Here is a 23,781-nt window from a genome sequence, read left to right as displayed (position 1 = left end):
TGCAGTGAGAGTGTGTGCAGTGAGAGTGTGTCCAGTGAGAGTGTGTCCAGTGAGAGTGTGTGCAGTGAGAGTGTGTGCTGGGAGTGTGTGCAGTGAGCTGTGAGCAGTGTGCAGTGAGTGTGTGCAGTGTGTGCAGTGTGTGCAGTGTGTGCAGTGTGTGCAGTGTGTGCAGTGAGAGTGTGTGCTGGGAGTGTGTGCAGTGAGTGCTGGAAGTGTGTGCAGTGAGAGTGTGTGCAGTGTGCAGTGAGAGTGTGTGCAGTGAGAGTGGGTGCAGTGAGAGTGTGTGCTGGGAGTGTGTGCAGTGTGCTGTGAGCAGTGTGCAGTGAGAGTGTGTGCAGTGAGAGTGTGTGCAGTGAGAGTGTGTGCAGTGAGAGTGTGTGCAGTGAGAGTGTGCAGTGTGTGCAGTGTGAAGTGAGAGTGTGCAGTGAGAGTGTGTACAGTGAGAGTGTGTACAGTGAGAGTGTGTGCAGTGAGTGCTGGGAGTGTGTGCAGTGAGTGCTGGACGTGTGTGCAGTGTGCAGTGAGAGTGTGTGCAGTGAGAGTGTGTGCAGTGAGTGCTGGGAGTGTGTGCAGTGAGTGCTGGACGTGTGTGCAGTGTGCAGTGAGAGTGTGTGCAGTGAGAGTGTGTGCAGTGAGAGTGTGTGCAGTGAGAGTGTGTGCTGGGAGTGTGTGCAGTCTGCTGTGAGCAGTGTGAATTGAGAGTGTGTGCAGTGAGAGTGTGTGCAGTGAGAGTGTGCAGTGAGAGTGTGCAGTGTGTGCAGTGTGTGCAGTGAGAGTGTGTGCTGGGAGTGTGTGCAGTGAGTGCTGGAAGTGTGTGCAGTGAGAGTGTGTGCAGTGTGCAGTGAGAGTGTGTGCAGTGAGAGTGTGTGCAGTGAGAGTGTGTGTGCAGTGTGCTGTGAGCAGTGTGCAGTGAGAGTGAGTGCAGTGAGAGTGTGTGCAGTGAGAGTGTGTGCATTGAGAGTGTGCAGTGTGTGCAGTGTGCAAAAAAAAAAAAAATTTTTTTTAAATTTCAATTTTTTTTTTTTTTTTAAACGGGAGCCACGTGAAAACCGCGTTATAACCGATTTCACGTTATAACGGGTCGCGCTATAACGGGGTTCACCTGTATATTGAATGTTTGTAAATGTCTCTTTTTACAGGTTTTTTCATTGAATGTGTTTTTTGATTTTTTGGGGGAGGCACACTGACTGATAATATATTAATCTGTACCACTTTAGGGTACAGATTAATACATTATTATGACAATATTTGGGGGGCATTTGTGGCTTGGTATTGCTGTTGGTGTTTTTAATGTCAGTTTCTTTTGTGGATGTGATTGTTTGTTTTTTTCCTGCTTAATGGTAATAAAATGTTTGCGATTGGTGTTCGTTTGTAGTTAATGTTGTATTGTGTTAGCTAATGCGTTTTATGGTTATTTCAGAGATTGTTTGAATGTTTTTCTTTGTCTTTTAATGTTTACATTCATTAATGTTGTAGTAATTCATTGGTTTGATTTGTTAGTGTTACTATTCATTTTGAGTTGGTTTAGGAATTCATTGGTTTCATTGGTTAATGGTTTAATTAATTCATTGTTGATGTTGTTATTGCTTGTATTCATTGGATTAGCTGGCTACTGTTTTTATTTACTTTATTTAGGTATGCTAATGCAATGTTTAATAATGGGCAAATAATCTATTATCCATATCTGGATAATAGTAATTTTGCACATTACTGTATGTGTTAGGGCGGAGGGGGAAAGGGAGGGGTCGTGTATTGATGTTTGTTAAATCTTTTTTTAATATACATGTGTTACATAGTGTAAATGTGCAGGGGGTCTCCGGAGCTGACCCGCGCTGGTTTCAGGTCCGAGGACCCCCTACTTCAGGAGATACAGGCCCCGTTATGGGGTGCCGGTATCCCCTGCATTTTCAAGCGTCCGCGTCACGTGACCGGGACATTGAAATTCTGCAGGGGATACCGGCACCCCATAACGGGGCCTGTATCTCCTGAAGTAGGGGGTCCTCGGACCTGAAACCAATGCTGTTCAGCTCCGGAGACCCCCTGCTCATGTACACTATTATTCAAATGTATTTATTTAGTATCGCCTGTAACAGCCTTGCATGGAGATGGCAAATCTCCATGCGGCTTTGTTTTCTAGCAGCTAGCGTACGTGAAGTTTAAGAACGCTAGCAGGGGGAAAACAAGCAACACGTACTGTACGCTGTGGGTGTTTTGAGCAGGTACATTAAAAAATGGGCTCAAGTCCTTAGTTAATCGTGTCCCCAGCCTCACTTTTTAACGGACGTGCTTTTTTGGAACATCAGAACGCAAACCCATTGAGCTTAGTGCATAGCCCCCATAGTATTTTTATGGTGAATTAGTGACATTTTAATCAAAACACTATAAAAATTTATGAAATTAGAGCAATGTTATTAATTTCACAAAAATGTTAAATATAGGGGGGAAAATGTGGTGAAGCAAATTTGAGGACATTCACACATCTCTAATTGTGAGTACAGTGGACAGGAAGGGGACAATGCCGGCACCCGACTAGCTGCCAAAGTTTGAAGAGATACGTGACTGCAGGTGGAGGAGGAGGGGAAGACAGAACAGAATAAATCAGTAAGGCAGGGGTTCTCATGTCCTCGAGACTACCCAACAGGTCAGGGTTTCAGAATAGGCCAGCTTCAGCACAGGTGGCTCAATCAGTGGCTCAGTCAAAGACTTCTTCAACACAAGTGGCTCAATCAGTGGATTAGTTGAAGACTGAGGCACTGATTAAGACACCTGTGCTGAAGCAGGGATATCCTGAAAACTTGACCTGTTGGAGGGGTCTTGAGGACCTGAGTTGAGAACCCATGAGGTAAGGTATTACATTATCAATAGCCCCTCTGAGGGAAGAAAGGACATTATTGATGTTAGCGATGTGTGAACTTGTCCCTTTGATGATTTTACTATGTTTTCAAACTTTAAAAAAAAAGTTAGTACACTTTCGAATTTCACTAGAGAAGAATATACAGTGAAATATGGGTTTTGCTGGAGCAGAACGTACCCATTGACTTATATATCTCAAAAAAGACTAATTTATAGGACCTGTGAATACAGCTTAGATACCATAGGTAATAATACTATTTGTATATTCAAATGAGATTATTTCCGTATATAAATTAGTTTACACGTATTTCCCAGCTATCTCAGGTGCGTTCATAGTTATCGTTCCATGGGCCTTATTCTGTAAGGTGTGATAAGCGCAGATGGTGTGTTATCCCATGAAATGTCCCATTGACTTTAATGGGACTTTTTATGCGATAGCCCATTATCCGCACTTATCACAACTTCCAGAATAAGCCCCCATACTTTATGTTGTAAAGATGGATATTGTGTGAGATATTTAAGTCAATTGGTACTCTATTAAATAGGGCTCTCTTTTTCCATTGTTCTCTCTCTCGCTCTCACTCTGTAAAATTGCATTTTATTATTTAACAATATGCACTACTATCATACCATACTACACCATAAAATACAGTATATTAGGACACATACCTCTTTTGGCTTCTTACATAGTTGTTCTAATGTACTTTTGGGGTCTAGAATCTCCGGCCACACTAGCGGCTTTATTCTGAAATTTGAAAACACATTAAACCATAATGCTTATGTTGATCATAATAAAAATACTATTATTCACCAATAAGCTTCTAAAGAAAAGGCCATGATAGATTAAACAGTAGTAAACAAGATCAGAAAATACACTATGAACTTGTGTATGTTTTAAAATGTTTTAAAAGTGCAAGCAATTGCATATATCAAATGAAATAAAATGCTTAAGGTATCAGTGATATACCCTTTTTGCTGCCAGAACTAAGCAATCACTAAGTCGCGACAAGCCCCCTGATGATGCATATGGGAGTGGGAAGATTGGGTACTGGAGAGTGGTGAGCCCGATCTCTCTCAGGATGACCTTATCCGGAAGTTGTAAGGACCACAGATGTGCCGGCCCTTGTGAGCTTCACATACGTTTGTTTGTTTGTTTATTTCCCCAACTTGCATGTGTGTAATGGGAGATTTGAGTTTGATTATTGGTTATTGGATTATGCGAATTTCAAAAAGGTATTCATGGGTGACAAATTACTCTTATTATTATATATTATGTTATTTCATTTGAATGCTTATCTGCTTAATCACCTAAAAGCCTCAAGATAGGCAACATATTTACAACAACAAAAAAACAATTGTTCAAAAATATTAGAATTTGTTATTTAAAGTACATACCTGCTTTTCCAAAAAATGATGATTAATGTAATCACAAATAAACATACAAGGCAGCCAACAACAGTCAAGGGGATGAAAGGTCCAGTACTTGCTCCTAATAATAGATATCAGATTTATACTTTAGTTGAAAGATATTTCACATGCTTCACCTATGTTTGACATGTTGTACTGTATATATGCTATAAGCACTATCTCAGTATACAATGATGGGCACTAGTGGTATACAGTATTTACTATAATGGATCTACAAATACACATGATCCAGAATCCTTTATGTTGTTGTTGTTGCAGTAAATGCAACAAGGCACCTCCAGTACATCAGAGACCAATGGAGGCCACTAGTACATGGCAACATTTATTTTAACATGTTTAACAATCTAAGTTAATGCCCTTTATTCATAACGCAGCATTCACTACAGCAAATAACGTGATGATCATCACGCTGTAGAGTGAACAGATAATGGTCCAGAAAAAAATAGAACCACGATCAATTAGCAACAGTCTCGTGCCCTCATAAGAGATGCGTTTGGATTATGGTTCTAAAAAATGTTTTGTATTTTTGGTTAAAACATTTTTTTTGTGTGTTTTGGCTTTGGTTCTGGTTTTGCCAAAACTTGATTTGTTTGGTTTTGGTTCTAAAACTCTTAAGGGTTTTGTATTTGGTGTTGGAATGTAAGATGGTGGTACTCCGTAGGTTCTAAACTCACACACCTGGTTTTGCCCAGCTCTAGTATTGAACTCATGTTGTATCTGAAAACAGAGGTAATTGATCAATAACAGTACTTAGAAGTGTGCCAGCCATGTGTTAGAGATGCAGCGCTATGGTCAGTTACGCGGCTGCGATAATGGGCTGGTCAACCGTGTGCAACGCCTTGACAGTCCGCTGCGCACCACATAACAGTCGGTAATGGCCTATCGCATTAACACAGCGGGTGTCCCTGCGTCTAAAAGGGACTCACTCTTTGTGATTTCTACCGGGTTGCACGGGTCTGTAAAAACCGCGCAGAAAGAGTGAGACTGAAGTCACTCCACCTGCGCGCCTCTAATAGGCGATCGCACAGCTTTTATTTTATTTTAATAACACAGTATTGAAGCAGGGGGTCTCCTTAGCTGAACCGCATTAATTTCAGCCCCCAGAGACCCCGTGCTTCCCGAGTTACAGGCCCCGTTATGAGGTGCCGGTATCCCCGCCATGTTTAAATTCTCCTGTGTCACGGCCCACGTGACCGGGACATTTAAACAATGCAGGGAGATACTGACACCCCATAACGGGGCCTGTAACTTGGGAAACAGGGGTCCCTGAGGCTGAAATAAATGCGGTTCAGATCCGGAGACCCCCTGCTTCAATACTGCGTTATCAAAATAAAATAAAGCCACACGATCGCTTGTAAGAGGCTGATTCAGTCTCACTCTTACTGCGTGTCTCTTACAGACTGATGCAGCCCGGGAGGATTCACACAGCGCAAGTTCCATTCAGACGCAGGGACCCCCGCTGTGTTAATCCTGATGGGTCATTAAGTCTCCTTACTGAGACAGCGAGCACACCCGAGCACAGATGAAAAAAACACAGAGCCGCAGCGGATTTAGGTGTGGCAGCATGACCAACCATAGTGCTGCATCTGTATATAGAAAAATTATGCATAACTTCAATAATTATATTGCACAAAAATCTGTTTTGTTCTCTCATTTGGAAATGTAAAAAGCCTACATGTGCTGCCATGAATATGAACAAAGACAATGGTAACCCCTCCTCTAAAGGGTTACTATTATGGTTAGTGTGTACCGGGCCCCACCCTGTGTTGTCATGGAATTAAGACATCACAGAGAATATATAAGGGGAGGGGAAAGTTCGAGAAGGTTAGGTTCCAGGAGGATAAGAGGAGAGGATCCTCGGGGAGAATAGATAAGTAATATTTATAAAGTAATAGTACAGACTAGGTCCCCCGGTGTATTGTGTTATAGATAGGGAGAGTATCCTTTAAGAAAGGATCTGCAAAAGAAGGCATGGAGTCCTGAATATTACAGGAAAGGGGAATACGGCATGCCACAGAGGGTCTCAGGAGAGGGTCTCAGGAAAGAGGGCTCCCAGATTTTAGCAGATCAGCTCTAACTATGGATCGGCACTAATATTCCTCATCAGTCTGTATGGAAGGTATCAGGTCACGTGAGAAAGGCCCGTCGGGACTCCCATAAGAGCTTATTGAAATCGGATTAATGCTGATGATATTCCAAAGCAACCGTGTCCCACATCTACGTAGAGCAACCAAGTAAATGTACCTCCATTCGAGTGTTAAGAGTGGGCACTAATGGAAGAACCATATTCACGTTGTCTGATATAAAATACAGTGCAACGTTGTCAAAATGTGTATGAGCGATCCCTGTGCTTGGGGACACGAATAAATGACAGTTGTACTACAAAATGTACAAGCGCCCCTTATTCTACAACCTTGCTACCTCATCGCCCAGCTGCCCGAATCCAGGCCCTGAGTGAAGGTAACCCATGTGGAGTAGCCATATATAATACACTGATGTAATCTCCCTAGAAGACGAGCAGGATGGGTTACCCAATATAAACAAAATAAAAGACAAAGCAGAATTTCTAGGTGGGTACGTATCTTCTGCACTAGGCCAATAGTTTCTAGTTCATTTCACTAAGCAGCTTTAGACTATTTGATGTGCTTTTAGTCTACGCATTGTAAAAATTAATGCAATATTCCTTAAAGCAACATGGCTCTAAGCCCGTTTTACGCCTGTTAAATCTTTAATGTTATTTTTTACTCCTACTATTTTAAATGTGATTCAAATAAGCTAATAAGGGCATAAATCATATTCACCCCATGGTTAATACTGGGAAATAATGCTATGTTCTTTGTCACACTTACATTTTCTATTATTGATAAATTCACACAATTCCAGTAGATGTATTAGTCCTTGAGATGTGCAAAAATCAAAGGGAAAGGGGAGTGGGAGGTAACTACTGCAACAGTCACTGAGGAAAACTGGGTGCTAGGGCTAAATAGGATATGAACTGAACCTTGTTGGAGAACAAGGGAGGAAGAGAAAAGTGGTCTCTTGCAGATGGGATGATTTCCTCTCTGTAGTAACATCCCACTGACCACCATTAAGGTCTGATTCCTCCCTTCATACCTACGTTTGGGGGAACCTTATATACTGTATATCATATTAGATTTTGTGTTATTTGTTTGTTGTGTCATTCAGTCCAACTTTATTTTATCATTTCGTTATCTATTAAAGATGATTTTTTATTATATCATCATTACACAACTAGGAGTGCTAGCATAGGGGCTTTTTCTCTTCCTTCCTTGTTCTCCAACAAGGTTCAGTTCATATCCTTGAGAAGTGCAGATGTGTTTCCGATTTTATGACCACTGGGGGATTCCCACAATTCTGTATAATTCATCAAAAGTTATTATCACAAAGTCAGAAAAAAACAAAACCTTATTCTGTAACCTCACTTAAAATTCCAATATTTAGGCATTACACAGAAAGCCACATGTAAAAAAACACCACTAATACTGTATCTTAATATAGACAGGGCAGAAGGATAGCAATGAATTCTATGCCTTTCTGAAACAGTTCTTAGAGTGACACGGTTTTGTACAATATATAGACTACTACTTGAAGACATACTCCAGGTGCTGTCTGAAATAACTTACATCCTCACACGTGGTATTTGAAACAACTCCTGTTACATTAACACATATAAGTACTAATTGTAAAAAATAAAAAGGCTCAAATTCACATATTCCAACCAAAATAAAAAACGAGAAACAAAACCAAAGGACTTTTGCTGAAAACAGAACCAAAACCTCCAAAGAATTTAGAGGCAAAATCAGGATTAGCGAGCATCTCACGGCAACACTGAATGGGGTCCAATATTCACACTGAAACTACTTTCATAATTGAATTATTTCAAACTAATTTCTAAAAAAAAAAGTTAAAACAAATGATGTGGATATGGTTTTGCTACAGATAATTTGACACAACAAAATTGCTGCATAAAGTTGTGTTATTTTAATATGGAATCTAGAAAACAAGACTCTGTGTGTCATCTATAAATCTACGCTGCTCCAACACGTTTCACCTTTACAGTACATTACTTGCGCATATCAGAAGATTTTGCATTCAAATGCATCACCAAAACAAGTATGATACTGGTGCACACAAACCCAAGGCATTTCATGTTTTCACAGTTACAACGTTAAAAGCCCTGTTGGTAAACAGAGTGCTGTGTTCATTTGAGAATTTTTTGCTTTTTCAATAATATTACACAGTGGCAGCACTGTCTAACTTGTGGCAATAGGAAAGGAACATTGTCCACTGTTTTACTTGGGACTAACAAGTAGCTGAGGGACATAGCTTCACTACACATCATTTCAGAAGAATGTAAAATCTACATGTACGGTATGTTTTACCTTCATTTTGCTGGAGTTGCATTGAGCTGGTCTCAAAGTGCACAGTTGGGCTCCACGTACTCCATTGGCCTTTGAAATAGTTTCCATTTGGCTTTGCTCTCACTTTGGCATCATATTTGGTCCCGGGTTCAAACTCTCTCTCCAAAATCTGCATGTCAGTGTTTTTAGTAGTTTTGCACTAAATTGTGAGAGGTAATAGGATATTTAAAGTTAGGGGCATGTATTGCGATAGCAACATTTAGGACTGCAGTTCCATTTACTAGGTCCCAAACATTTAAAAAAAAAAAAATATGTAGCAATCCCCGTAACCTCATTTATAATCCCTACTGCACATGTCAATTTAAAATTGTGGTGAAAAATTACCAGGAAGGAAAAAATACTATTGAAATCAATAGGATATTTTTCTTTAATACATACAGATATAGAATAGAATTGCTCGGCTGATGTTTCAAAGTCTCCCGGCTACAAAAATGGGGCAAAACTGGAGCAAAAAACCGACATCAAATTTATCAAGGCAAAAATCACATTGTTTCCCATGGAGTTTTTTTCTATGATAAATTTGGTGCAATTTTATGCACCAGTTTTGCATCACTTTTGTAGCCAGGAAATTTGATACATAATAGTCACCCGGCTGCAAAGCTAAGGCAAACCCAGTGTGAAAAACAGCAGCATATTTATCAAACAAAAGGAATCCCATTGAAAGCAATGCAAATTTTCCCTTTGATATATCTGGTGTAATTGTTTTGCACTCATTTTATCCCAGTTTATGTAGCCAAGTAATATATCCCATTCTCATACATCTCAATAAAATACAAATATATATGTAGCCATGGCTAGTCCAAACTGCCTCTCTGCCTCCTGTCACATCAGTCCTTAGAAGCTACAGGCTGTGGCAGGCTATCCTAAGGGTATTGAACATGCTGACTCTCTGATTGGCAGGAGTGGTGGTGATAAAGGGTCTGTGTATGGCCCATAATGGTGCAGACCGTGTGACCCTCCCCTTCTGGTGTCTCAGAGAGGAAGTGCTAAATTATAGAGAGTTCTCTTCCACTCCTCCTAGGGAGAGGAGGTGTGTGCAGTTTCCTCCCGGCTGGGGGTGAGACATGCCAGTCAGTCCCTCCTGGGCTGATTGTGAGAAAGAGAGATCAGAACTGAGAACATGGCCTCAATATTATCAGAGGGCCAAACATCACCCAGAGGTCTGGGACACATCTCAATCTATCTATATCCGCTGCACAACACCAGCAGTAGCTGCTAAATAAAGCAAACCTTTTTAGATACCCCTGCCTGAGTCTACAGTCTATTGGGGAGGGGCATGGAAGAAGTCTGCCCTGGCGGGGACTGTCTCTGGGAATCCTGGAGCCCGCTAGAGCTGGTGGCGCGGACACCCTAAGTGGAACCTAAAGATCACCAAAAGCCTGTCCTGTTACCCCACAACACCGCGGACACTCAGCTCTCCTGGACCCTCACAGGTATGACCACACCACAAACAGCAGTAGCCAGCAGTACATCTTCCAGAGAGTGGGGTGGGGGGGGGAAGGGGAAACAGGGCTACATATACATTACTTAAGAAATGTTTTCCCGCTATTTATCTAACCTATGCCAGCTATTAACCTCTCAGTGTTTCTGTGTGTCGATACAAAATATAGATAGAAGATAAAAAATATACCACAGATCTGATGGTACTTTCCTCTTATTGCATTCTTACAGACTTGTATACCCTGGATTAGTCCTTGTATAATTCGGTAAGCTGCTACACTACAGTACACTACCTGATTACATTTCTACACTTGGATTTGTTAGTAGGGTGTTGTATCTCCTCCAAAGATTAACAAAATATTGGACATTGTGAAAAATGTACAGATTCCATAAGTGAAACCTGTGATAGATTTGGACAACCAGGAAAGACATTTGGCTTCAAAATAATAGAAGAACCTTATACAAGTAAAACCTAAATAATAGTTACCTGGTTTGAAACAGTATCATTTTCACACCCCTGTAATTACAAAAACATCACATTTAGAAATCTATTAAACAAAATCACTCCCTTTCACTTATTCCAAAGCGTGATCTATAGACAACATGGAGAGGTTGAGGGGAGAGAGGGGGAGAGGAAGGAGAGGGGGAGTGAGAAGAAGGGGAGAGGGGGAGGGGAAAAGAAACGGGAGAGAGGAAGGGGAGAGGGGGAGAGGAAGGGGAGAGGGGAAGAGGAGGGAAAGAGGATGGTGAGAGGGGAAGATGAAGTAGAGAGGAAGATGGAGAGGAAGAGTGTCTACACTCAGGACTGCCTGAAAAACCAATGAGAATGGATATAATTTGTGAAACATGGAGCTCATACAAAATTGTTCTGAGATACTAAAAAAATGTGGAAAGTCTTTTGTGTTACCAAATGCTTGGGTGACCAGACATCCCGGTTTAGCCAGGACAGTCCCGGGTTTTAAGTAACTGTCACGAGGCCAAACAATCTTTCAGCTGTCCCGGTTTGGCAGGTATCAGAGAGAGGAGTAGCTGCAGCGCAATGTCGTCTCCGGAATAAGGTAAGGACATGTGTGTAAGTGTGTGTGTGTGTGTGTGTGTGTGTGTGTGTGTGTGGATAAGTGTGTGTGTGTGTATGTGTGTGTAAGTGTGTCTGGATAAGTAAGTGTGTGTGTATCATGTATAACAACATTTAGAATTAAGTCTCAGATTTGTATAATTAAAGGTATCACAGCTTTAAAAAAAGAAGAATGGCAGCAACAGGATGCTTGTTGTCACAGGATTATATTGCCACGCTCTATACACTAGGTGGTCACTATTGAAGAGCTTCACCCTAACGTTCTGCTTTACTTTTTGAAATAAGAACGGTGCAGTTGTAATCTGTGCACTTACTGGCCATTCATCCCGTTCCTTGCGTAGGGCTATTTGATAAACTAACTTGTCTTCGAGGTAGTCATTTTTTTTAAAAGGTACTTGAAATGCAATCTGAAATTCCTTTCCAGGCTTGTGGTAAGTAATTGTTAGATTAAGTGGAGTGGGAGACTGAACTGTAAAGAAAGCAGTAAAACAACATGATGTTTAATTACAACACGTAAAATAAACATCCACCTTTTAAACAGAAATAAAAAAGCATTTTTTTTTAATGCTAGTAGTAACACACTGTAGTAATAGTAAAATTCATGGTAATGTAGGCCTATTTCTATGAGTACCTGCAATTTGTACCTCTCCGGCCTGTTAAAGCAGGCCATGGCTATCCCTGTCTTTCACCCTGGCTATGTTGTAAGACTAGGGCAGTGTCTTTGAGGAATCCCACCCATGCCATGTTTGGAGCACAAAAAAACCATCATCACACATTGACCAGTGGACTAAGTGTGTGCATGTGCTCTTGTTAATTCACTGGTGGTTCCCAAAACCTGTTTTGGATGGAGATCCCAGAGGAATGGATTGAGAAACACTATAATAATGTTACTTATTTTTTTACCAAGCCGTGTTACTGCACAGCACAGCTACAGAAACTGTTATAGTATGAAGTGTGCATACAGTAGCATTGTTCCTCTAAACATTATTGGTCTTGGAAGTGATAGATTTAAACAGTTTAGAGGAGGATAAAACAATGATGGCATAATCCTTTCCCAATCTGGCCAGTCAGGAAGCATAGGTACTATGGTCTGTTTAATGGGCCAGCCACGTTTTTTTTTTAGTATAAAAGCTTTCATAATCTAGTCTAAAAAGATTCTTCAGGCATGGCAGCTGTTCAGAAAGTGGAAGATTATATACATTTTGGAAGTTAATTATTTACAGCTGAAGTAAAAAATAAAAAGAACAAATATCTATCTCTCTGAGCATTAATGTAATTAAACACAAGCACGCCTTTTGAAGATAGCTCAAATGGGGACATACAGTGTAAAAAGGCAGCTAAAGCAGCATTTCTTGGAAAGCTCTAGAAGAATTCACAAATATTTTAGAATTCAGTGGACGCTAAGGGGTACATTAGTCAGAATCTTGACATTCTTGGCCACAGGGGGTCACCAACAGAAACCTGCAATATCGTCTCCTGTTCACATCACAGCTTTCTTTTGATTCCAACGGCCATGTTGTTAATCTGGACAATAAACTTGTCTAGGAAATATAAAAGGCAGATACCACAGGAACAGCTCCAAAGGACTGCAGGGGCCCATTGGTTCAGGTAATGTAAACATAACTGTATTTGAAATAAATAAAAAAAAGCAATAATGGACTGCTGCTTTATCAAACTGTCCCCCAATTGATATTCCTCTTTCATGACCTGAAATCAACAATAATTACAACATAATTATGCTAAACATTCAGTGTAGCACCACAATATAGTTTTTCTAGACTATATCATTATGGTCGACTAAACATAAGTAAGGGAAATATATTTTTTCTTAATATTGTCTTACCTACATCTCTTGCTTTATAACTTCTGCAGTTTTTTTTCCCAAGCGCCGTCAGGCAGATATCAAATGTTTGCACTATATTTATGCCTGTAATACAAAACTCGTCTTTTTTTCTCGTCATTTTGTAGCATTTAGAATTTTCGCCCGGGCTTTTATGCAGAGAGCTGTGAGTGCAAAGAAAAACGTGAAATTACAAGGCAAAGGTTTAACATACAGTACATCATTTTTCCAGTTATTCTTAGTAGATTTTGAATACCAGGGGAAGAATAACCGGTGCAGCCAGTGCCAGGCGCCGGGACCCATGGCCTGTGATGGCCCATTGTCCAGGCCCCATCTGACTGGTATTTGCCAAAAATGTTTACTATCCCTGGTGGTCCTAGTTGTTCAGCGCCATCGCTGCCGCTAGGAATTCTGGGGTGCAACGATTCACTGCTTGCAGCGACCCACAATCCATAGCTTTGCAGTGGCACGCTATGGTGGGGAGGCCAGAAGGGGAATGGAGCCCAGGAATCTTTAGATTTTAGACTTTTTTTTTTTAGATGTCTTGTCATCGTTTGTTACCCTTATCATTTTACAAACATTTTCTTATCATTTACAATATGTTTACATGAGCAGACTTGTAAGATTAGGAAGTTCCCAAAAATGTTAGCAATAACAATGATTAAAAGACAAAAGACCACAGTATACATGATATAAACCAAAAATAAATAAAATGTTCTCCCTGGATGTGATGGTCCGACACGGCATTACAGACCAGTATCATATCTGTAAAACATCTCTCGTTACTAACTATCCATCCTCTCTGCTATTCTTCCAGATCACATAGTTATCTATCTCTATCACATAGCTATTCTGCCTCAAGTAGCTCACAATTGCCTGTCTGTTTTCCACTTCTTTCGTTTTTTTTTTTTAATTCATGAACATTGATACGTCTGAAGTGACAAACTTTTTTGGTTAACAACCTGTGTCACATGTAGAAAATGCTGTTATATCTATTACTCACTTTCTTTACGTTGATTTATCTGTTACCTCCGTTGTATGTTCTAGCTCCCATTACATCCTGAAATATTTCTTAAATGCTGCCATTGCTGGTGACATGTACCAAGACTGCGGGTTCTTTCCCTGCTCATTCCAATAATCAGTCTACTCGATCCGGACATTGCTGAGCGTGTGCAACTGGGAAATACCGTAAGTGGCTGTCGGGTTTAATGATCCCAACAGCAGATGGTATTCTCTACTTTTTTAATCATTCAAATCCTGGCCATTACAATCTGCCTCGGTTGGATTGTATCCTTAGTTTTCTATAGTCTAATCAAGTGATGCCATTTCTTCACCACACTCCTCAACGTGTTTACCAAAATCTGGATAATTACTAGGATTTGCCAGCCTCTATCACTTCCCCCTGCCTCTTCTGCCAATGGTCATCCAGCTGCATATAGGTATTTTTGATGTCACCTTCGCCCACCCACCACACCATTCACCTTATCCAGTTATTGCTCACAGCACTATAATAATAATGTTCATTGTCATGTAGCGCTGCACTGATAGTACAAACAAAAAAAGTTATCTATTGGTGTAAGGCCGCTACCCACGGCGCCCGCTGCGGCTCTTACCTCCGCTGTCAGGATGCGCGGCACCCGCTCACGTGGTTTCCCTTCTCTCCCGGCAGCTCTTGCTACCCATGCGCGCCGCCGTGGTAGACCCGCGCGCGCGCCTACTGTTCCTGCTTTTCCACCCGGCAAACTCAACCCGCCCCTTCTGTCGTGCGCGTCACGCGCGCTACTATGTCCATCTCCACTGCCGCCAATGTACTTGTTCCGGCCCCACCTGTCCTGCATCCTGCCTCAGCCTATCAGCGCTCTACCTTCATCTGACATCACCGCTGGAGGTTCTCATTGGCTCCTGTCAGTATATAGTGCTACCAGCCCAGAGCTGATTGCTGAGCATAGTCAGTCTCTAGTTGTGCTTGCTACAAGCTACTTCGCAGTCTGCTCTTGTCTTCCGTTACAGACCCTTGCTTGAACCTGGACTCCCGATCTCTGGCACCCTCGAACCCCGGCTCGCCCTACAGACTTCTACCTTCTCCTCGACTATGGCTTTGGACACCGACTACTCTTGATCTCTCCTACCCCGGATCTGGCAAGTACCTCTACCACTCTACACTCTCCTGTCCCGAACCAGGCTATCTACACGATTCTGCTAACCGGACCCGCTCACGCGGCTGTAGGGCGGTGGTTTTCCTGTAACCCCACCTCGGCCTCGCGGTCCAGTCCGGTTTGTGGTGAGCACTCCTATATTCCCGTGACATTATGCTCAGCCCAACAGACCTGGACTCCGCCGAGGTGGGTCGACGCTTAAGCGAACACGATGGCCTGTTCAAGGAAGTAGAGAATTGTCTCTCCCAAAATAACCAGCGTATGGAACTGCTCCAAAACTCCCTGGGTACCATTTCAGAGCAACTCAAATCCCTTCTGTCCTCTCCTGAGACTGCTGCCGCTCCTCCTGCTCCTATCTTCTCCCCGCCGGTACCTCTGACTCATTCTCCTGAACCTCGTCTACCTTCTCCCAGTCGCTATTCGGGAGAGCCTTCAGCATGTCGTGGCTTCCTGGGGCAGTGTTCTGTCCAATTTGAACTTCTACCCTCTCACTTCCCTACTCCTCGTTCCAAGGTCGCGTACATTTACTCGCTGCTGACCGATGACGCCCTGGCCTGGGCTACACCCATATGGGAGCATCGCCCGGATCTGACTTCCACCCTGGATCGGTTCTGTGCTGAATTCCGGAAGGTGTTTGATACACCAGGTAGGAGGGTAACTGCCGCTTCTTCTCTCCTCAATGTTTCGCAGGGAAATCGCTCGGTGGCTCGCTACGCACTGGAGTTTCGCACTATTTTGGCAGAAACAAGGTGCAATGATGAAGCACTCGCCACAGTGTTTTGGCAGGGTCTGAATGACTCCCTCAAGGACGAGCTGGCCGCCCTGGAGCGCCCTACCTCATTGGAGGAACTCATCGCGCTCTGTATCCGTATGGACCAGCGGCTCCAGGAGCGAAGAGCAGAGAAGGGAAAGCGCCAAAAAGGTACTCAACCTACTTTTTCCTCACATACAGCTCCAGGGGAGTCCGTCGCCGTATCCTCCGAAGAACCCATGCAGCTGGGTGGAACTCGCCTTTCGTTAACGGAAAGACTCCGTCGCCGTCGGGCGGGACAATGCCTTTACTGCGGAAATAGTGGACACCTGGTGAGTACCTGTCCTTCCAAGTCGGGAAACGCCAGCCCCCAGTGAGTACTGGGAGAACTACACTGGGCATGGTAACCTCTCCTTCCTCTCCCAAACTACCATCCAAGATACTTCTTCCTATAACCCTATCGGGGGACTTTGGGGACATCACCACGAGGGCCTTCCTAGACTCCGGTTCTGTGGGAACTTTGTCGATCAATCTTTTGTGGAGAAGAACCAGATTCCTCTGGTAGCCAAGGATTGGCCCGTAGGCCTAGAAGCCATTGACGGTAGGCCTTTGCAACCCGCATTTATTTCTCATCAGACCATTCCCCTCCGTCTTAAGATGACAGGACACCATTCCGAACAAATTCTGTTGGATGCCATTCACACGCCGACTGTAGACGTGATATTAGGTCTTCCCTGGCTCCAGCACCATAATCCCCAGATCGACTGGCTCCAGTCACAACCCCTCACCTGGAGAGATCGGTGTCAAGACATTTGTCTGGTTTCGCCTAAAGCCCTAGTAGGTGCCACACATCCGGAATCCAAGAATCCCCTCCTTCCGGACGCCTACTGGGAGTTCAGAGATGTCTTCGACAAAATTAAGGCGGAGGAATTACCACCCCATCGCGCCTACGATTGCCCGATCGACCTTCTTCCTGGCGCGATTCCCCCCAGAGGTTGTACCTACCCGCTTTCCCCCCCCCGAGACCAAGGCGATGAAACTTTACATACAGGAGAATCTCCAGAGAGGCTTCATTCGTAAGTCTTCTTCTCCGGCAGGAGCAGGCTTCTTTTTTGTAAAGAAAAAGGACGGCACACTTCGTCCTTGCATTGATTATCGTGGTCTCAACAAGGTGACTGTCAAGAATCGGTATCCTCTTCCCTTGATTGCCGAACTCTTCGACAGGTTACAAGGCGCCACTATCTTCTCCAAGCTGGATCTCCGTGGAGCCTACAATCTGGTTCGGATTCGTAGGGAGATGAGTGGAAGACGGCCTTCAACACGCGTGATGGGCACTATGAGTACCTCGTGATGCCCTTTGGTCTCTGTAACGCGCCAGCCGTCTTCCAGGATTTCGTTAACGACGTCTTCAGAGATCTGCTGGATCAACACGTGGTGGTCTACCTAGACGACATTCTTATATTCTCGCAGAATCCCCTGGAACATACTCGGCACATCAAACAAGTACTTCAGAGGTTACGGGAGAACCGATTGTTCGCCAAACTTGAAAAATGCCAGTTCCATCAGTCATCCACGTCATTTTTGGGTTACATAATTTCTGACACAGGACTCGCGATGGATCCTACCAAGGTGGAAGCTGTCTTGAATTGGCCCCGCCCCCTCTCTCTGAAAGCGGTACAGAGGTTCTTAGGTTTTGCCAACTATTACCGCAGGTTCATAAAGAATTTCTCCACGCTGGTCGCACCCATCACAGCCCTCACTCAGAAGAACGCCAATCCCGCACTGTGGTCCCACGAGGCCATCATGGCCTTTCAGGTTCTCAAGGAAGCCTTTGTCACAGCACCTATCTTGGTGCATCCTGATCCAGCACAACCCTTCACTCTCGAGGTGGATGCTTCGGACATAGGGGCAGGCGCGATCTTATCCCAAAGGAAGAACCCACAGGCCAGACTGCATCCCTGTGCATTCTTTTCTAAAAAATTCTCCGCAGCAGAACGGAATTATGACGTGGGTAACCGTGAGCTCCTCGCGATCAAGATGGCTTTAGAGGAGTGGCGGCATCTATTGGAAGGCGCTGAATACCCCGTCACCATCCTTACGGACCATAAAAACCTCTTATATATTGAGACTGCCCGCCGTCTGAGTGCTCGGCAGGCACGTTGGTCCCTCTTCTTCACCCGATTCAACTTCCTTATTTCATACCTCCCGGGTTCTAAAAACACTAAAGCTGACGCACTATCTCGTCAATTTTCTGTAGAGGACAAAACCGAAGATTCTCAAGAGACTATCCTTCCTCCGAAATGTGTCCTGTCTGCCAGTACCTTTGACGCACTGTCGGAGATCATCAAGATTCAAGATCAAAACCCTCAGGGTCTCAGGGTGCCAGTTGGACGACTCTTCACACCCCCTACCTTCCGCCAGAAGGTAATGCAATGGGGGCATGCCGCTAAAACGGCAGGTCATCCAGGGATCAAAAGGACTATTGACCTCTTGCAACGAACCTTTTGGTGGCCAGGCATGCGCAAGGACATTCAACATTTCGTCTCAGCATGTTCCACCTGCGCACAGAACAAGACTCCACGGAATAAACCTCCAGGACTCCTGCAAACCCTTCCTATTCCCGATCGTCCTTGGGAACATCTCTCGATGGACTTTATTGTTGACCTCCCCAAATCCAGGGGTATGGACACTATACTAGTAGTGGTCGACCGCTTTTCTAAACAAGCACATTTTATCCCACTCAAAGGTCTACCCAGTGCCCCTAAACTTGCTGAGGTATTTGTCAAGGAGGTCTTCAGGCTCCATGGATCACCTCAGACCATAGTTTCCGATCGGGGGTCGCAATTTGTTTCAAGATTCTGGAGGGCCTTCTGTAAGAAACTTAACGTGGCGCTTCACTTCTCCTCTGGATACCACCCACAGACCAATGGTCAAACTGAACGAACCAGTCACTGGAGCAGTTCCTTCGTTGTTTCATATCGGACTCTACGGACAATTGGCTTGACCTACTCCCTTGGGCAGAATTCGCTCACAATAATCTCAGGAATGAGTCCACACTACAGTCTCCATTCTTCTCTAATTTTGGCTTTCATCCCTCCACCCTCCCTCAGTCTGGGCCGAGTACAGGAGTTCCAGCCGCAGAAGAGAGGATTCGGGATCTTCAAGCTTCCTGGTCTAGGATTCAGGATAATCTCAAGCGGGCCACGGCCATGCAGAAAAGGCAGGCTGATCGACATCGTCGGAGACCACCCAATTATGCCCCAGGTCAGAAAGTAGGGCTATCTACTAAGAACATACGCTTGAAAGTCACATCCCCAAAGCTGGCACCCCGATTTATCGGCCCATTCTCTATATTGGAGAGGATCAATCCGGTTACCTACCGACTCAAACTACCTGCTACTATGAAGATTCCCTCTGCCTTTCATTGTTCTCTGTTAAAACCGTTTATACCCAATCCTCAGATCCAAAACAACGCACCTTCCCCCAGACTTGTCAATGGACAAGAAGAGTTTGAGGTACAATCCATCCTAGATTCTCGTATCTCAAGAGGAGGGCTCCAGTATTTGGTACATTGGAGGGGTTTTGGACCCGAAGAAAGGGCATGGATTCCACAAGTCCAGGTACACGCCCCCAGGCTGGTCCGGTCATTTCATCTCAAATTTCCACTTAAACCTGGTAAGGATCGTCCGGAGTCCGACCCTGAAGGGGGGGGGGGTACTGCAAGGCCGCTACCCACGGCGCCCGCTGCGGCTCTTACCTCCGCTGTCGGGACATGCAGCACCCGCTCACGTGGTTTCCCTTCTCTCCCGGCAGCTCCTGCTACCCATGCGCGCCGCCGTGGTAGACCCGCGCGCGCGCCTACTGTTCCTGCTTTTCCGCCCGGCGAACTCAACCCGCCCCTTCCGTCGCGCGCGTTGCGCGCGCTACTATGTCCATCTCCACTGCTGCCAATTTACTTGTTCCGGCCCCACCTGTCCTGCATCCTGCCTCAGCCTATCAGCGCTCTACCTTCATCTGACATCACCGCTGGAGGTTCTCATTGGCTCCTGTCAGTATATAGTGCTACCAGCCCAGAGCTGATTGCTGAGCATAGTCAGTCTCTAGTTGTGCTTGCTACAAGCTACTTCGCAGTCTGCTCTTGTCTTCCGTTACAGACCCTTGCTTGAACCTGGACTCCCGATCTCTGGCACCCTCGAACCCCGGCTCGCCCTACGGACTTCTACCTTCTCCTCTCCTCGACTTTGGCTTTGGACACCGACTACTCTTGATCTCTCCTACCCCGGATCTGGCAAGTACCTCTACCACTCTACACTCTCCTGTCCCGAACCAGGCTATCTACACGATTCTGCTAACCGGACCCGCTCACGCGGCTGTAGGGCGGTGGTTTTCCTGTATCCCCACCTTGGCCTCGCGGTCCAGTCCGGTTTGTGGGGAGCACTCCTATATTCCCGTGACAATTGGCACTTAAATCTATTACTAAATGGTAAGTGACTTGTAATAAGTGCTTAAATAATAGTGAAAATTCAAACTCTTAAGGTGAATCTGTGATATAGTGAATACATATATAAAATAAGGTGCAGCTTCAACCCTTCATGTAGATTGCTTTTCCTCAATCCAAAAGTGTCAGGTATCCAGGATGTTTGTGGGGAGCGCAGATAAATATATATGTGGAAAGAAAAACACAAGCAAAATAGTGCAAATATGCCTTTCAAAAAACTGGATATTCAGTGAGTTCTTAGTAGAATCCAGAGAAATTTGTACTTACAAATTTCCCAAAGTACACATGTACATAAAGGTATCTTTTATCCCGAAACAGCAGCTTTCACCGAGATGTATGTATATATATATATATATATATATATATATATATATATATATATATATATATACTGGAATCTTATCGGAATAGAACAGAAATACAGGACATAGCGCAGACTGTTCAAATTTTATCTTCTTAAAATACAACGTATAAAAATACACTCACATTTTACAAAATATAATCACGCATTTACAGAGGCGACACGTTTAATTCTAACTGGGCTAGAGCCGCAAGCCGGGAGGTTTCCCGGCTTTCTAAATGAATTCCCTCGGCGCGTCACGCTTCATCGGGTGCGTGCGCGCCATGCGCGCGTGCCCAGGGCTCGCCCAGGGCTCGCCGAGGGAGCCCTGGTGTTCCGCGATGTGGGGGATGGCGGTGGGGGATTCCGGGGGACCCGGCGGACCCGGAGAGGGGAGGGGGAAGCCCCGATCGGAGGGCCGCTCCTCCAAGGCTTCGGCGCGCGCACGGGACACCCCGGCGCGCGCCCGTTTCTGTCGCGGCCGAGACCGGGTAAGTGTTAGAATAAACTCGGCCGCGACAGTAGGATGTAATATCCGCACCATAAGAACTCTGCTTCCACAATCTGTATGGCGTGTGACGCCTGCTCTCACGTGTCTGGAAGGGAATGCCTCAGGCTGACTGGAGATCGAGCTGCAAAAAATTATGTCTCTGTCAAGAAATGAAATTCTAAAACCAAAAAATAACAAAAGTGCAAAAAAATACAATGTGCCATTTATTACCCAATACAATAAAGAAGCAGGTAATATAAAAAACAATTCTAAATAAACATTGGCATGTGCTAAAAAACGATCCAGTGTTGGGAAATCACTTACCCGACACAGCACAAGTACTTTTTAGAAAAGCACCTAATATTAATGGAAAGATAGCCCTAGTGCCTTGAGATCCAAGAAAGATAATACAACAGGATGGCTTAATCTTCCTAAGGGTTTTTTTTAGTTGTAAGAGTTGTTTAGCTTGCACATCTAGTGCTGTTTCAGGAGACTCATTTATGTTGCATACCACGGGGAGAAGCTATAAGGTAAATAGACATATCACTTGTAGATCTAAATTCATTGTCTACCTTTTGACTTGTCCCTGTGGACTGCAATACATTGGGAAGACCATCAGACCGCTACGTACCAGAGTCTTGGAACATGTGGGAAATATCAAAAGAACGTTGGAGACACATAGGGGCCTATGCAGAGAGCAGCGAATTTTAAATTTGGCGAGTTTAATAAAAAGTAGCTTTTTTGGAGAGTTTTATTCTCCATATGCAGAAATGTGCGAATTCTGCTATGTTTAACATGAATGCGTGTGGCGAGTTTAAATTGGCGAGATGCGCGCTTCAGAAATGTGTTAAAAAAAATTGCGCCTTTTTTTTCCTTTGCTATGGCCGCGAGCGGCAGCTTCTTGCCAACTTTTCCTGGCGAGGCAAAAAGGAGACAATCGCGCCATTTTATTGGCGCGAACAGCCGCTAGATGCCGTTCGCGCCTCTCTGCATAAGGATATTTTTAAAACTGGCGAGATGGAGGTTCTCGCCAGCCGCGAGGCGAGTTTTAGAAATAGAAAAAAAAAATTGGCGCGTTTTTCGTAACTCGCCATTTTCTGCTGTTTTCTGCGCGATTTTCTCCAAAAAATGGCGAGTTTTGAAATAGCGCTGCTCTCTGCATAGGCCCCATAGTGTCTCCAAACATTTCCTCAAGTTCCATGACTCTGACCCTTCCGGATTAAGATATATGGGTATAGAATCAGTTTTACCACATTGGAGAGGTGGAGATCGCAATATAGATCTTATTAGGAGAGAATCATTCTGGATCTATCAATTAAACATCCTCAGTCCCGCTGGTTTAAATGCCAATTTTGATCTGAGTGTTTTCATTTGAATATTGATATGTTTTCTAATATTCTGTTTCCTTCTGTTCTTCCAGATTTCAAAATATTTTATTTTTTATTTATCCATAAAAACTTCAAGTAGTTAGAGATTGTTTATAGTTTATAATTAATATTTTATAATTATTTTTAATATGATATGTTATTATAATGTCCACCAATTTTTGGAATTCTTTGTATGTCTTACATTGAATTTTAATTTGTGCTATCACATTTATGACTCAATGTTTACATCCTCGATTTTGAGCATATATAGTAAGGTAAATAACACACCTTTCCATTGGTTTATTATCAGCCAATGAGAAGCAGAGACAGGGCACTTATAGTAAGGTAAATAACACACCTTTCCATTGGTTTATTATCAGCCAATGAAAAGCAGAGACAGGGTACTTATAGTGTGCAATTACCATCATGAAACACTCCTGATGAAACCTGCATAGGTGAAACACGTAGAGTGTAATCCAGCATTGGTGGGCAGAGGGACTCATGAGCTGAGACCGGTCTGCACTACCTTTCCTGACTCCACGCTGTTGGATGGCGCCTCCTGGAGACGTGACGATCAGAGTGACGTCAGAGGTGGGCGTATCCAAGGACATCTGTCTGCTTGCAGCTCGATCTCCAGTCAGCCCGAGGGATTCCCTTCCAGACACGTGAGAGCAGGCGTCACACGCCATACAGATTGTGGAAGCAGAGTTCTGTTGGTGCGGATATCATATCCTAAATGCGTGATTATATTTTGTAAAATGTGAGTGCATTTTTATACTTTGTATTTTAAGAAGATAAAATTTGAACAGTCTGCGCTATGTCCTGTATTCCTGTTCTATTCCGATAAGGTCCCAGTATATATATATATATTGTGACAAACGGCTTACTCCTGGGGCTCCGCCGTCTGTCCGGGACTGTTAGAACACGGTCTTTTAGGGTAGGTTAAATGACGAGGCGTAAAGTGCTGTTCCTTTAAACAGGCTACTGCCTGGTTTATTCAGTCCCAGGCATTGAGACTGTCACATGGAATACAAAATAATACATAAGCAAACCAAACCCTGCTCGCCTGAGCAATAACTTAACTTAAGGTTTTCCCTGATT

General features: G+C 43.8%; 1 protein-coding gene across 2 annotated transcripts in view; it reads right to left on the bottom strand.

Moving 5' to 3' along the window:
* IL7R (interleukin 7 receptor) overlaps window positions 1–23,781 on the bottom strand; it is a 41,033-nt gene that overhangs the window by 5,600 nt on the left and 11,652 nt on the right. For both annotated transcript variants that reach the window (XM_075588117.1, XM_075588128.1), the window contains 6 exons: window positions 13,082–13,242; window positions 11,553–11,707; window positions 10,651–10,680; window positions 8,685–8,862; window positions 4,249–4,342; window positions 3,523–3,598 (listed from right to left, as the gene is read on the bottom strand). In XM_075588117.1, the coding sequence (XP_075444232.1) occupies window positions 3,523–3,598; window positions 4,249–4,342; window positions 8,685–8,862; window positions 10,651–10,680; window positions 11,553–11,707; window positions 13,082–13,242 (694 nt within the window). The remainder of the gene's footprint in view (window positions 1–3,522; window positions 3,599–4,248; window positions 4,343–8,684; window positions 8,863–10,650; window positions 10,681–11,552; window positions 11,708–13,081; window positions 13,243–23,781) is intronic.

This window comes from Ascaphus truei, chromosome 1 (assembly GCF_040206685.1).
Source record: "Ascaphus truei isolate aAscTru1 chromosome 1, aAscTru1.hap1, whole genome shotgun sequence".
NCBI classification, from domain to species: domain Eukaryota; kingdom Metazoa; phylum Chordata; class Amphibia; order Anura; family Ascaphidae; genus Ascaphus; species Ascaphus truei.
This window is presented reverse-complemented; position numbering and strand designations above follow the sequence as displayed.